General features: G+C 41.9%; 1 protein-coding gene and 1 long non-coding RNA gene across 5 annotated transcripts in view; one reads left to right on the forward strand and one right to left on the reverse strand.

Annotated features, from left to right (window-relative positions):
• The window catches only part of LOC140339167 (uncharacterized), a 15,130-nt gene extending 1,598 nt beyond the window's left edge, over positions 1-13,532 (forward strand). The window contains exons 2-3 of one of the 3 annotated variants that reach the window (XR_011922388.1): positions 1,170-1,411; positions 12,967-13,532. This is a non-coding gene — a long non-coding RNA (uncharacterized lncRNA). Of the gene's footprint in view, positions 1-1,169; positions 1,412-2,880; positions 3,476-9,543; positions 9,867-12,966 lie in introns of those variants that run through there. The other 2 variants (XR_011922386.1, XR_011922387.1) reach the window with 2 other exon arrangements.
• LOC140339013 (uncharacterized) lies at positions 1,405-11,882 on the reverse strand. 2 transcript variants are annotated; one of them, XM_072423488.1, is made up of 10 exons: positions 11,722-11,881; positions 10,504-10,593; positions 9,916-9,995; positions 9,741-9,822; positions 9,463-9,657; positions 9,096-9,179; positions 8,904-9,005; positions 7,525-7,619; positions 4,776-4,881; positions 1,405-3,205 (listed from the first exon to the last, which is right to left on the reverse strand). In XM_072423488.1, exons 2-10 carry the CDS (start codon positions 10,532-10,534, stop codon positions 2,358-2,360), a joined length of 1,623 nt encoding a protein of 540 aa, XP_072279589.1. In that variant the 5' UTR covers positions 10,535-10,593; positions 11,722-11,881; the 3' UTR covers positions 1,405-2,357. The 2 variants fall into 2 exon arrangements, with proteins under 2 accessions (XP_072279589.1, XP_072279590.1); XM_072423489.1 differs by lacking the exon at positions 9,096-9,179 and having other exon boundaries at positions 11,722-11,882.
• Positions 13,533-14,550: the final 1,018 nt, after the last annotated feature.

Genomic DNA, 14,550 nt, shown 5'->3' on the forward strand with positions numbered 1-14,550 from the left:
GTCACATACCTATAGACAAAACCACATAAATATATTTTGTATTATTTTGTATTGGACTGGATACAGAACTTTGTATTGAATCCAATACAAAATATTTGAATTTCCCGCTACGACCCCCATCGACGGGTGCATGCACGGACATCATCAGGAGGGACGCGTACGCGAACGCCGGGTGTTCTAATTCTTTCCGAACTTCCATGCAAAAAGTGTTAAATTTTTTACATTGTAGGCTATAATTCACTGAATTACTCAATAATTACTTATAATTCACCGAAATATATCCAAAATTTTATAAATGTAATATTAAAATTTTTTTTTAAAAAACATAAAAAAAAATCTTTAAATAAAATTATTAAAAAAAAAAGTGTATAATGTAATGTATATGTACAGTAGCTTATATAATATATATATATAATACAATTATATATATATTATATAAGGATTTCTTTGTATTGGACTCAATACAGCTTTTTTTGTATTGAGCTCAATACAAAGTGATTTGAATTTCCCGCCCCGCCTCCCGCACCGACGCATGCAGCAACGTCACGGGAAACCCCAGAGATCGTCACTGCACTCGCCGGGAGAAGACTGAAGAGGACAGACATGTCCGGAGGAGCTGCGGGGACAGGGTAAGTATATTCTTACAGTTGTAATCCGATTGTCATACAATGTATGACAATCGGATTGCAATATAACGCTTGTTTAACCACCTGAGAAAAGTTCGGGTTTAACACTTTTTCCAAGTGTTTTTCCCCCCGAACCAAGGTCGGGTTAAACAGCCAGGTGGTTAAGTTAATGGAGACGCAGGGCACAATATAGGTGGGGGAGTGTTGGGTAAAGTGAGCTTGTGAAAATAGCTCAGTGTGGTAAAAGCAGGTTCACCTAAATGTTAGAATGTATGTAAACTCTAATGCTGACCCTTCAGCTCCCCAATGGCCTTCCCTTCAGTTTTGCAGTTGTACTGGCTCCTCTCCTAGACGGAGATTCATTTGTGCCATATCAGCAGAATGCACAGGACAGCAGCAAATGGAGAGTTGGAATCTCTGTAAAGTGTGCAGTCTGTTTGTGAGTGGCATAAATCAACAATTTTTTTTCCAGGTATATTTTATTTTCATTTGTTTTAACATAAATAAAAATAAACATTTTGTAATTTTGTCTCCTTTTTCTAGGAAGGTGTTTAGGTCTCATAATGAAGCGGTGTCTTCATAACCCATGGTGTCCTCCAGCTGATGTCCATCTTTTTAGTCACCTCAGTACAAATTGACATGCAAACTCCAATTTTAGTAAATGCTGTTTAAAAGCCTATTCCATACACCACAAATGTTTCTTAAAGTGAACCTGTCATCACCAGAAGCCCCATGTGTTCCCTCATCTCCTGTTTGTCTGCTGGAGTCCCAGAAGTAACCCCAGGGTAAGCTCCATGTTGAACCTCACACAGGGATAATGACCTTGTACCCCCCTCATGTGTCAGTGCTTACGCCTAGGTAGGCAATCACCAGGCATCCTAAGAGGAAGGAGAGAAGGCCACATAATATCATATACTCTGAAACATTGGGGATTTCTGAAGTCCCTAACAAATGAATGGAACAGCAAGCGTTATGTATCAGTGGAATGGTGGTCAGATCCCTTTAGGGTTTCCGAAAGCATTTAGATAATGCTCTAGCTGTTTATTTTGTCATTAGATTTCTACGTAAACAACTCTTTTTAAAATTATACAATAGGCAGAGACATGAGTCAACCATTATATCCTTCTGACTAAGCCTCTGTGGAATCCTAGGTTCCTCCAAGGGTTCATAAGGGTTCCTTGAGCAGTTAGCAATGGTGAAGTGATCTTCTGTATGACGGTGCCTAGAAAGTTCTGGAACCAAAGCCACTTGGTAGAGCCAGCTGCATGCAAAACCAATGACAATGATTGTTAGCTGCATATAAGGAGGCTATTTGACCCAATGACCACCAGCACGGTTGCCCATTGTATATGAGTACAACACCGACCACAACAATAATCTGCATTCCTTCCACCGAAGAGGCCCTCTCATTGACCACCAATGTGGTTCACCTAATGTACCCTAAGCTTTATAGAAAATATTTTTTGCAAGTATTCTCTAAAACATAATTTGGAAGGGTTTTGTCATGGTGAAAAGTGGTTGCCCTACTAAAATTTCCAGACCTGTTCCTGCCCTCTCGTGCAAGTTCCACCTCCTCCTGTTGTATTCTCCATAATATAAATAAATAATAAATTCAGCAGAGATGGTAGGAGCTTTCTATAATGGGCACAGCCAGTATGCAGATCAGGGCACTCGGAAAGCAAATCTCATCAAATCCCAGAAATATAAATGTCTCTGAGCACCTAGCCGGACTCAGCTGCTGTTACCAGACACAGGAAGCTCTTGCCTCCCATGTGTACTAAGATGAGCTATAAGTGAGGCTTTCAGCGCAAACTGCTGCCCGCATTCAGAACAGAAGTGCCACTGATAACGCATGTGCACCTTCTCATGTCTAACCAGGTCAGACCTCTGCTTAAAAGCCCTCCCGCACTTAGAACAGGTGTAGGGGCGATCACCGGTGTGGATCCTGTAATGTGTCACAAGATTTGCCCGTTCGGTAAAGCATTTCCCGCATTCTGTGCATGAATATGGTTTTTCTCCTCTGTGAAATTTTTCATGCCTGGTAAGAGACGACTTTCTAGAAAAGCGTTCCCCACATTCAGAACACGAATATGGCTTCTCCCCCGTATGAGTCCTCTGGTGGTTATTGAGTTTGGTTCTATCGGTAAAACATTTGCTGCACTGAGAACATGCAAAAGGCCGCTCGGCTGAGTGACTTTTCTGGTGTCTGACTAGGTTGGACCTTTCACTGAAACTCTTCCCGCATTCTGAACAGGTAAGCGGCTTCTCTCCCGTGTGGGTTCTCTGATGTATGACCAGCTGCCTTCTCCAAATGAAACATTTGCCACATTCTGGACACGACAAGGGGTCCTCACCCCTGTGGATTCTCTGGTGAGAAAGAAGGTTTTCTTTTCTGATGAAGCTTTTCCTACACTCGGAGCATGGAAAGCGTTTTGGAGCAGCTAGATCTGCCTTGGGGATTGGTGGATGGGGATTTGGGGTCGATGGGTTTTCATCTGAAGAATTATCTGTGATGTCATCATTTTCTTTGTCGCCTGGAGAGATAATTGGCCGTGTGCTAAAACTTCTGTAACGTCCATCTGTAGGAAAAAAGAAATGGGAATCATTGAAAGTATGTGAATGTGTATGCATGCAAAGCCAACTTTTTATTTTTTTTATTTTAGAGTAAGGCAAGGCAACACCACTGACAGTTTATTCTTTATTGTGTCATATTAAATAGCTCTATTTTCAATGCTCCCGTTTTTCAGCTCAGGGTCCCCCTTCCAGCATGGGGTGACCAAAATTTTGGGTTCCAAATGGAGTGTATGCACCTCTACCAGTCAAAAGACAACTCTACCATGTGATCATGTTCTACCATACAAGACAGCCCTAGTGACACATACTTATGACTAGGTCACTATGCTACTGCTGAATTATTTTAGGAGTTCCTGTGCTCATGTATTCATAATTTATACACTTCTGTCTCTCTAGACACCCAATTCTGTCTGCATCTGACTACTCGTTCGCTGCCCACCGTAAATTTTGAACCGCCTCTTGTTTTGATATTGTATCTTAAATTTGTACCTCCCTATCCCTGGTATGAGATCACACTTTCCTATATGCTCTGAACAATGAGCCTTTACTATCCAGTCAGACTGTGGCTGCCCTTGTCTCATCTAGTGCACTCCCAAGTGCCCCCATAGCACCTGGGTGTCTACACAGCCATTCATTACATAGGGGGCAAAGAAAGTAGTACACCAGTGCTGAAAAACTGATGCTGACCCAAAATAATTTCCATATTGTTGAACAAGAGTGGGGTAGGTGGACATGTGGAAATATGCTCTAAGTGCCAACAAAGCAGACCATTATTCCATACATCCAAAATAGCCTGGAAGCGTGCATTTTTTTCATAAATATGTCTCCCTACTTTAACCTCCCTAGAGGTAACCCCCGAGGGTGACTCGGGGTAGAAAAAGTTGCCAAATGTGGTAACCTTGAATCACACTCTGGGTATATAAACCTATGAGAAGGTAATAGTAAATAGAGCCTTACCTGATCCTGCCGGCGTCCCGCGCCGCAATCTCCGTCTTCTTTTTTCTTCCTGCTTCTGCATCCGATGAGTCACTGGGAGTTCCCGGTGACGTCGGTGCGTGTGTATGTTGCCGGCGGGGCGGGCGGGAAATTCAAAATCTATTTGTATTGCATTCAATACAAAATAACTGTATTGAATGCAATACATTGGATTTTTATGTGTAAAAGCAGTACATTGTTTCCAAGAACATTTATTTTGCAGTATATATATATATATTTGAGTATGAGTATAATGTGTATTTTTTTTGAAATACATAGATTTTTTAATTTATTCAATTTATTGTTTCTACATGATTTTGTTTTTCAAACTTTAATATACTCATACTATTTTATACTGTAAAAGAAATTTTCATGAAAAACAATGTACTGCTTTTAGACATATAAAACCAGAAAGAAATGAACTGCTAGGGAGGTTAAGCTTTGAATTAAAATAAAACAACACGTTTTAGGAGATTTGGGGTCTATTAGAGTTGATTTTTGAGAAACTACATTTGGGCCATGCTCCTGAAGTAGAAGTTTAAAAGCAACAGGTACAATGTTTTGATTATTGTTGTTCCAGATTGAATGTTTATTACCCACCTGCACCTATCTCTGTAGGGATTTCCTCCTCCTTGCATGGGACATCACCCATCACATACAGATCTTCAGGTTCCTCTTTGATTTCGACTTTGACAAAACTTTCCTCCTAAATAACCCAAAATGATACGAATGGAAAGTTATCTACCTGGCACCTGAACACCACTTATAGACGAGAACAATTTTTACATTTGTTATCAGAGGGGTCACCAGAAGGAGGGAGCAGGTACCCCAAATCTATCTATGGATCCGATGGATTTTACATACACATATTTACTGTCATTAATATGATTTTACCTAATCACCTTCAACATATCTAACTCTTGCTCTCTTTGCCACATCCCAGACCTGGTCAATGGCAGAGAGATATCCATAACCTTGACCACAACCTTTTCTCAAACTGCCTTACGTCCCTAACCCCCGCTCTATCTACAATCACATCACCAGATAAAGTTCAACCAAACTCTCTCTTTGGCTCTGGATAAAGTTGCCCCTGCCACCTTCCGCTACCCCCATCCTGCTAACCCCTGACCCTGGCACAACAATCACACCAAACATCTACCAAAGAATGCTCATGCAGCGGAGCGCAAGTGGAGGAAATCTGGCCTCAGCGCTGACTTCACGGTCTACAAAGCCAGAATACAACACTTTAACACTGAACTCACTGTTGCCAAGCACAATTATTTTTATGCTTGTATCCTCTCAAACTTCCAAGACTCACAGTCTCTTCTCAACAAATAACTACGTCCTAAACCCCACACCTGCTTCTATCACAACCTTCTCTGCCCAAGAAAATGGCTACCTACTTTAAAGATAACATTGACAAAATCAGACATGATGTCTTATGTCTGCTCACCGTGCCACTCCAATCATAACCACCCCTTCCACTTGTAAATCATCACTGACCTCCCTCAGCCCTGTTACCATGAATGAAATCTCCTCTCTTCACTCATCTCTATCTACTACATGTCCGCCTGACCCAATTCCCTCTGATCTACTCCATGCCAATTCCTCCAACCTGGCCCCCGCACTAACCCAATTATTCAACCTCTCCCTTTCTACTGGTTTATACCACTCCACTTTCAAACATGCCATAATTCTTCCTATCCTGAAGAAACCCTCACTAGACACTCCCTTCCTTTCAGCTACTGTCCCTTCTCCCATGTTTCCAAACTTCTTGAACGCTTTGTCTATAAAAGACTCACCGATTACCTGAGCACCAACTCTCTCCTTGACCCTGTGCAGTCCGGCTTTTGAGCTGCTCATTTAACTGAAACAACCCTTACTAAAGTGGTCAATAACCTTCTCAGAGCCAAGTCTCAAGGCAATTTTTCCCTTCTCTTCTAGATCTTCCCTCCACTTTTGATCACCCCCTTCCAATACAAATCATGCACTCCATTAGTATCAGTGATACCGCTCCTGGTTTGCTTCCTATCTGTCTGACCACTCCTTTTAGGTTTCTTTCAATGGTAACTCCTCCTCCCCCACTCTCCTCCCTGTTGGTGTTTCCCAAGGGTCAGTCCTTGGACCGGTTCTCTTTTCTCTGTTCTCCTCCTCTCTCGGTAGTCTCATATCCTCCTTTGGCTTACATCTGTATGCTGATGTCACTCAAATCTATCTGTCCACCCCTGACCTGTCTCCCTCAGTCCAGAATAAGGTCTCATGCTGTCTGTCAGCCATCTCATCATGGATGTCTGACCGATTCCTGAAACTCAACCTGGATAATACCAAACTCATCATCTTCCCCCTCCCCCTCAAATGCCAAATCTTTCCATGCCATAATTCTAACTGTTAACAACAATGTTATTCTTCCCTGCCATCAGGCACATTGTCTTGGAGTCACCTTTAAGTCTGCCCTTTCATTTACCCCCCATCCCCCCCCCCCATATTAGAACATTTCCAGGTATTGTCACCAGTGCAACATATTTTAAATCTGCCCCTACCCATACCCACTACGCACTAAACTCCGTATATACATTCTTCTCATATCTCATATGGACTACTGTAACCTCCTCCTTCTCTGGTATTCCACCCGACTCTCTCCTCTAAAATCTATTATGAATGCTGCAGCCAGACCCATCCATTCTTCCCATCACTCCTTCTGCTGTGTCACATTGTAGTTCTTTTTATTGGCTTCCATTTCACCTTAGATTCAAATTCAAGCTCCTGTGCTTTGCCTTCAAATCCCTCCATAGTTCTTGTCCCACTTACATTTCTGACCTGGTAGAAAAATACTCCTCTAGCCGCTCTCTCCGCTCCTCCAATGACCTACTAATGACTTCCTCACTCATAACCTCTTTACACGCAAGGTTCCAAGACTTTTCAAGAGCTGCCCCGACTCTCTGGAATGGTCTTCCTCATCCTATCCAGCTTGCTCCTACTTTCTGCTCATTTAAAAGAGCACTCAAAACCTTTTTTTTTCAAACTTGCCTACCCATTTACGTCTGTCTCTTAAAGCCCTTACTACGTCCCACCACTCCATATCTCCCCTCCTATTGTATGCTACTTCCCTCACCTCTTAGATTGTAAGCCCTTCGGGGCAGGGTCCTCTTCTCCTTCTGTATTACCGTCTGTATCTGTCTGCCATTTGCAACACCTATTTAATGTACAGCACTGTGTAATATGGTGGTGCTATATAAATCCTTTTGATACCACTGATAATAATAATAGATTAGTTATAATCCATAGAGTACATTTACATGAAGGGAGCCTCTTTTGAATCCCCTTCTGCAAATGCTGTTGTTCCACCTACCTGATCACTCTGAGGGCTCTTGTGATGTTCCAGCATTAAATCCTGGGAATACAAATGACCAGGATGTCTCTCTGGCGTACTTCCATTACTGTAACCTGTAAAAAATGGATACATTGTCTTGGTGATATCAAACACATCTAGAAGACTGCTTTAAGGAATGACGGACAATGGTAGCTATCAATCGATAAGCAAACAATATATCAGCAGAAAGCAGATGAATGCTGTCCAATCAGAATCACATTTGGACAATGCATTCAGCAATGATGTAGGATATGCCTACAGAAAGAACATTTTATTATTGTTTTTAGAGAATGTTAAATACAGGTTTTCTGCCTCGGTGGAAAAGCTCCCCTGACCGCAAGGAGCCAATTTTGAAATGGACTCCAAAGCTCATGCCTTAGGCCAGGGGTGTCAAACTCTGGCACAAAGGCCAAATCTGGCCAGCAACGTCCTTTTTTTTGGCCCCCAAAAGAATCCTCGATATGAAATACAATTGTCCCGCCGCTGCATTGAAATAGCACCACTACAATTGCCAGCATCACTTGCATCTAAAGACCAGCAGCCTCTCCACCTATGCGTGGCCCCGCATTGGACTGTTTATTAGATGCAAGTAATGCCAGGAATTGTAGCAGCGGCATCACTCGCGTCTATTGACCAGCAGCCTCTTTGCCTATGCGTGGCCCCCCATTGGACTGTTTTGTAAACGCAGAGAATTGTAGTAGCGGTGCTATTTCAGTTTCAAGTTTGGCCTGTGACTTTGTTAAAGTTTTGAATCTTGGCTTACTGTGTATTTGCGTTTGACACCACTGCCTTAGGCTATCTGGGTAGGTTCATATGCATCAACCAACAGGCCACTTCTGCTATACTGACCTCCTCCACACCAAACAACACTGAGGACTTCTATGAAGACAGTAGGAACTGTCAATATAATGGAGGCCATCATGACAGCCAGGCGTATCACCCATATGTAGGACATCAAAAAATATCTCCAAGCCCCATTAGGAAGGTAATCAATGCTAAAAAGAACACCAAGTAGAATGAAGACCGGTAAAACCCCTTGTAAGAAAGACCCTTGTTGGTGCAGCTTACAGCAGCAGGCCAACAAAAATGTATGCACTGAGATGCTAAGATTTTCTGAATGGGAAGGCAGTTCCGTTAGGAACAATCACAATAAATCTTGTACTTTTCAAAAGAGAGGCTGCTTCTATCTTCATCGGGATCTCAATCAGTTTTGTGAAACACAGCAGCCCTGGTTATGCTGTTTTCAATGGCTTAGGAATTTCAAGGGGTTCATTTGTAATTGTCAACATTCGCTAACATAACATGTGATTGGCCGCTCTGAGATACCACGGGTAAAGATTTTATTCTTTATTACTCACTTGCACTGATCTCTATAGGAATATCTTCCTCTTTAATCCTCACAAGTCTTTCTTCCTCTTTAACCTTGACATTGCTCAGAGTCCCTCTTATGTCTCCAGGGTCTGTAAATAAAGATGAGCTCTTAATGTGTGTAATGAACAGAAACTAAACAAACAATCTGGTACTCTTTTCTCGATGTAATGTCTAATTACCACTGCTGATCTCTACAGGAACTTCCTCCTCTTTAATTCTGACATGTCCTCTAGCTTTAACGTCTCTCTGAGTGTCTCCGGGGTCTGTAAATAAAAATGAGAGTGAAGCCCCCTGTACTGAGATGTATGAGAGACCCCAGAGAGTGTGTGTGGGGGGAGACTGGTCACGTCTCTGGGCTGGTGACACACAATGACATGATCGGAGGAGGAGAGCCGGAGTCTAATGGCTCCTGACTCCCCTAACTAGGTACATACTGTCCCCCCATTACTGTCTACTGACAGAGGAAGGTGGAGAAGAAAAGATTGTTGTAGTGACTGAACAAGAAGAATCTAGGACTCTTTTCTGGATTTAGTGTTTATAACTCACGTGTGCTGATCTCTGGAGAGATTTCTTCCTCCTTAATCCTTAAATTTCCTTTTTTCTCCTCTTTGACACATTCCAATGAAGATGGACGTTTTGCCAAATAACAAAGAATGACAGGACGTGAAGAAAGCAACCTTTTAACGGGTTCTGATGGCTCCTGACGCCCCAACTGCGCACATACTGTCTCCCTATTACTGTCTACAGAGGAGAGAGAAGATTGTTGTAGTGACTGAACAAGGAGAATCTGGGACTCTTTTCTGGATTTCTGGTTTATTACTCACCTGTGCCGAACTCTTGAGGGAGTTCTACTTCTTTAGGCAACTCATCAACCCTGAAAGATGGCTCTTCTGCATCTTTAGTTGCCTTTTAGGAAAAGATCCATTTACAATATCAGTAAAGCAAAGATTTCTTGGTTTATCTCCTTTTACTCTCACAGAAAAATAAAGTTTTCCTTACATTATCCTGAGGGATCTCCTGATGTTCCTGTGTGGAATCCAGAGGACGGGGACATCTCTCTGGGGTATTTCTGGATCCATCTGTAGGAAACACACACACTGACTGAATACATTGTCTCTATGTCTTTATATAAGAGGATGTGTGTATCTAGGTGGATCCTCAATAGTGTTGATGTTCGAATTCGGGTTGTCCCTATAATCGACCCGAATATGGCTGTTTGAATTTGGGTATACCCGAACTGAATTTTGCTGCATTCGACAGCAAAAATTCGGGAGGAAAAAAAAATTTTTTTTTTTTTCCCCTCAATTATTTATTTCGTATCTGTTTTTTATTTTAAACTTGTTTTTTTTTTATTTTTTACAGGTTATCCCACAATGACATTATGAATCATAATGTCATTGTGGGATTCCTGGACCGTGGGAACTGTGCGGTCACAGCTAATTGAGGATTCGAATTCGATGTTCGACCACCCGAATTTTTTTTGCTATATTCGGCCGAATAGCTGTCGAATCGAATAGTGAGCTATTCGACCAACACTAATCCTCAATACTCTTCTCTCCTTTACAAGAAATGAAAGTTTCCTCTTACCTGGTGATGTGAGGGGCGGCCAGTTCTCCATAATGATGTCCTTCTACAGATCCCGGTGTCCTCCTCAATACCCTTGACTATTTTCTATTTCTGGGAAAGTACACAAAATATGTTGGTTTATAATTTTACAGCTGCAAAAATATGCACAAAATGTAAAGGCCAAGCCCATTAAAAAAGGTTAGCCAAGGTAAATAAAAGACTCAGCAGGTAGGCCTGTAGAAATACCGGGCTGCCAACGTAGAAAACATTTGACGTAATGAGTAGACCCACAGGCTGGATTACTTTTGGAGTTTTGGTAACTGGGACAGAATCTGGCTCCAGGTCCCTGATGAGAAATAATAAAAGCACTGCTTTGTCATTTTTTATGTTTTTATATTTGAAGGTTATGGTCATGTTATGGTGGGAACATCACCATCACAACTCTATGGACTTGTTGGCCATCCCATGACAAACCCATGGGAATTAATATTTGTAAATGTAACAGCCTCCACCTTTATGGAAAGGATTTCCACGCAGCTTGGAAATAGGTGTAGGGGAATTTTTGCCAATTTGGACAAAATATAATTTGTAGGTCGGATTTTGAATGAGAAGATCTGACTGACAATCGGCACTCTAATTCATCCTAAAAATGTTCGATAGGCTCCGAGGAGGACATCCTACTTCTGCCACATCAACATTGTCCATCCATGTCTTCATGGAGTTTGGGACATCGCCAAACTAAAACCACTAGGTTGTAAAGACACAATTGTATACAAAGTCTTATCTATATTGTATGGATCTCAGACACTGGAACGCAATTTTTTGGGAGGGGAAGAAGGTTCCCCCATACTTTTAGCCATATAGTAAGTGTGACGGATTAAGATTGCCCCAAGCAGACCAAAGAGAGGACTGATCTGCGGATCACCACAACGTAGGGTTGCCAACTTATGGCCTTTCTTCTATAAATAAACTTGGAACCAAGGTGATGATGCCAACCCTACCATGAACGTATATTCAAAATATCTTTTTGTCAGATTTGACCAATGGACATATATCTGTAAAACATGAATTAAGGTTTTTTGTCGAATTCATTTTCAACCCCATCATCCCTGGCCCCAGCAGTGCTCACCATCTACTGTCCTACACACCAGGGAAAAATGATTTGTGGAGGAGCCATGATTCACCCTCTGCCTTCATCCAGTCCAAATAATAATTGGAATATTGTATTTTTATTATTACCTCCTCCTTATTGGGCTCAAACGCTCCAGCCTCAGCAGCTGCCGGAAAGACAATTCTCATTCCTGTATTTTCTCACGTGAGCTACAACAAAATGGCCACCAGCCTCAGTTTCCACCTGGTGGATCTTTCCGCGCACGCGCGTCGCCATAGCAACCGAGCTACTGCTGCTAGGCAGCCGTGGAACGCACTCGGCCTGAAGGATCTTCTAGCTTTAGAGACCGGAAGCCATTTTCTTGAAGTCCACACATTAGCCAAGACTATTTTCAAATAAACGTTTATATTAATATATTGTACATTAATGCATAGGATCTATGTGTGGTTGTAATGTTGCAAATGGTTTATTGTAAATTAATGTATAGTGGGAAATCAAGGTCAGAACTCACTTTGTTTTAGCTTAAAGCATACAAATACTCTGATTTTTCATTTTAGATAAAAGGGTAGAGAACCCTGTTATGTAGGGTCAAAATTCTGTTTTATGTACAAAAGGTGCAGCACCGCCCTCTAATTTTCGGCTGCCTAGGCGCTCGATAATGAATAGGAGTGCTATCTACATCAGGCATCCCGGGAGGCTCTTGAGCACTCCTTCTACGCATGCCCGCACATCTCAGGCATGCGCAGAATGAGCCTTTTTGCTCAAAGAGAAAAATTTGCCGATCTCACGCATGTGCAGTGAGAAAGATATATAGAAAAGCAATATAGTACCTAAATATTTCCACTGTTGTGTTTGGCTCCAGTACTTCTTCTTATTATTATTACACCGTATTTATGCAGTGCCGACATATTACACAGCGCTGTACAACGTCCATAGACATATCGCTAACTGACCCTCAAAGGGGCTCACAATCTAATGTCCCTGTTATAGTCATATGTCTTTAGTACAGTCTGAAGATAATTTTCGGGGGAAGCCAATTAACCTAATTGCATGTTTTTGGAAGGTGGGAGGAAACCAGAAACCTGCAAACTCCATGCAGATCATGTCCTGGTATTGACTTGTGTCAAATTTACTGACTAATCAAAATTCCATGTTTAGGATTAGAAATATTGAACTTTGAGATTGTTAAGGTGAACACAAGAATCCAAAGGATGCCATAGTTTACATCCAGCCACCCCTCACATCACTCTGTAAGAGGACATTTCATTTCTTGTAAAGGAGAGAAGAGTATTGGGGATCCACCAGGATAAACATATCTTCTTACATAAAGATTTATAAACAATGTATTCAATCAGTGTGTGTGTTTCCTACAGATTGATCCAGAGAGATGTCCCCGTCCTATGTGTTCCCAGGATTCCACACAGGAACATCAGGAGATCAGGTAGGTAGGGCTGTAATCTTATCAAAACTCAACATACATAGGTTGATTAGGAGAAGATCCATCTCTGATGGGTGATGATCCAATGGGAGGAAATCCCTCCAGAGATCCGCACAGGTGAGTAGTAAACACTAAATACAGAAAAGAGTCCCAGATTCTCCTTGTTCATTCACACAACAATCTCTTCTTCTCCCCTCCTCCGTCAGTAGACAGTAATGGGGGGACAGTATGTGCCCAGTGGTGGGTCAGGAGCCATCAGCCTCTATTAGACTCCAGCTCTCCTCCTCACATCATGTCATTGTGTGTCACCAGCCAAAAGTCATGCCCAGTCAGGGGTCTCTCATACATCTCAGTACAGGGGGCTTCACTGTCTCTTTATTTTATTTACAGACCCCCGGGGTCTATTGGCAGGACTATCGGTTTTCAGACGTGTGGGCCTTCCAAAGGTTAGCCAGATCCGACTTCTGTCTGAAACCTTTCTGCATTCGGAGCAGTGTGGTGCATTATAAGTTTATCTTTTCCTAAGAAACACTTCCCACACTATGCACAGAAATATGGCTTCTACCCTGTGTGAACTCTCTGGTGACTGATGAGAGTTACCTTCTGGGAAAACACTCCCCACATTCTGAGCATGAGAAAGGCTTTTCACCCATGTGAGATCTCTGATGTACGATGAGTTTACCTCTCTGGGTAAAACACTTACCACATTCAGAACAGGATAAGACATTGATTCCGAATGAATATTGTAATGTTCAATCAGGTATCATTTATTTGTAAAGCATTTAATAGGGCTTCACAAATTTGTGAGATCTTTGATGGGAAGTGAGAACCTCTGTCTGGGTAAAACATTCACAACACTCAGAGCATTAATATGGTTTCTCCCCTGTATGAAATCTCTGGTAGGAAATGAGGTCCTCTGTGTGAAATAGGAAGATGTTAAGCCCCCCGTGGGTTTTATGATGGCTGAACTTAAGAGGTGGGAGTGATCAAGGACACCCCTTCATGCGTTGAATGGTCAAATGGTAGATCTGGACCACAAGAGAGATTTAGAGCAATGGGGTTTGCATGTTGATGTGGTGTCATCATCACCTGGAGATATATGGAGATGTTCCTCTGGATTATACCTTCTGTATTGTCCATCTAGAACATATAATAAAAGAAAAAGGGTAACAGGATTTAAACCAGGATAGTTTGAGATTATCCAAAATCATTGGAAAAGTATTTTTAAAAACATCAAGGGCAGGGGTTAGGCTGTCTGTCATTTTGTGTCAATACTGGATGATTTCCTCTCACTTCTCATCCTGAAGACATTGTTGTCCCCAGGACAAGACATGAGTGATAGTTTGGAACAGGAAATAAATGAATACCGTGTTTCCCCGAAAATAAGACCTACCCCGAAAGTAAGACCCAGCACTATTTTGTAAACCTGCCCTAATATAAGACCTACCCCGAAAATAAGACCTAGGAGAAAAAGAAAATAAAAGCATACATACCGGTAAATTAAAAAAGTACTCACCGA

Source organism: Pyxicephalus adspersus, chromosome 10 (genome assembly GCF_032062135.1).
Source record: "Pyxicephalus adspersus chromosome 10, UCB_Pads_2.0, whole genome shotgun sequence".
Lineage (NCBI taxonomy): Eukaryota > Metazoa > Chordata > Amphibia > Anura > Pyxicephalidae > Pyxicephalus > Pyxicephalus adspersus.

Bases quoted from the DNA above. Each gene is read 5' to 3' on its own strand.
- LOC140339013 (XM_072423488.1), bottom strand. From the start codon at position 10,534: ATGGAGAACTGGCCGCCCCTCACATCACCAG. The intron at 4,882-7,524 runs GTAGGTGGAACA...TGGGTTATTTAG, and splicing joins AGAGCCCTCAGAGTGATCAG to GAGGAAAGTTTTGTCAAAGT. The intron at 3,206-4,775 runs GTGGGTAATAAA...TTTTTCCTACAG, and splicing joins CCCTACAGAGATAGGTGCAG to ATGGACGTTACAGAAGTTTT.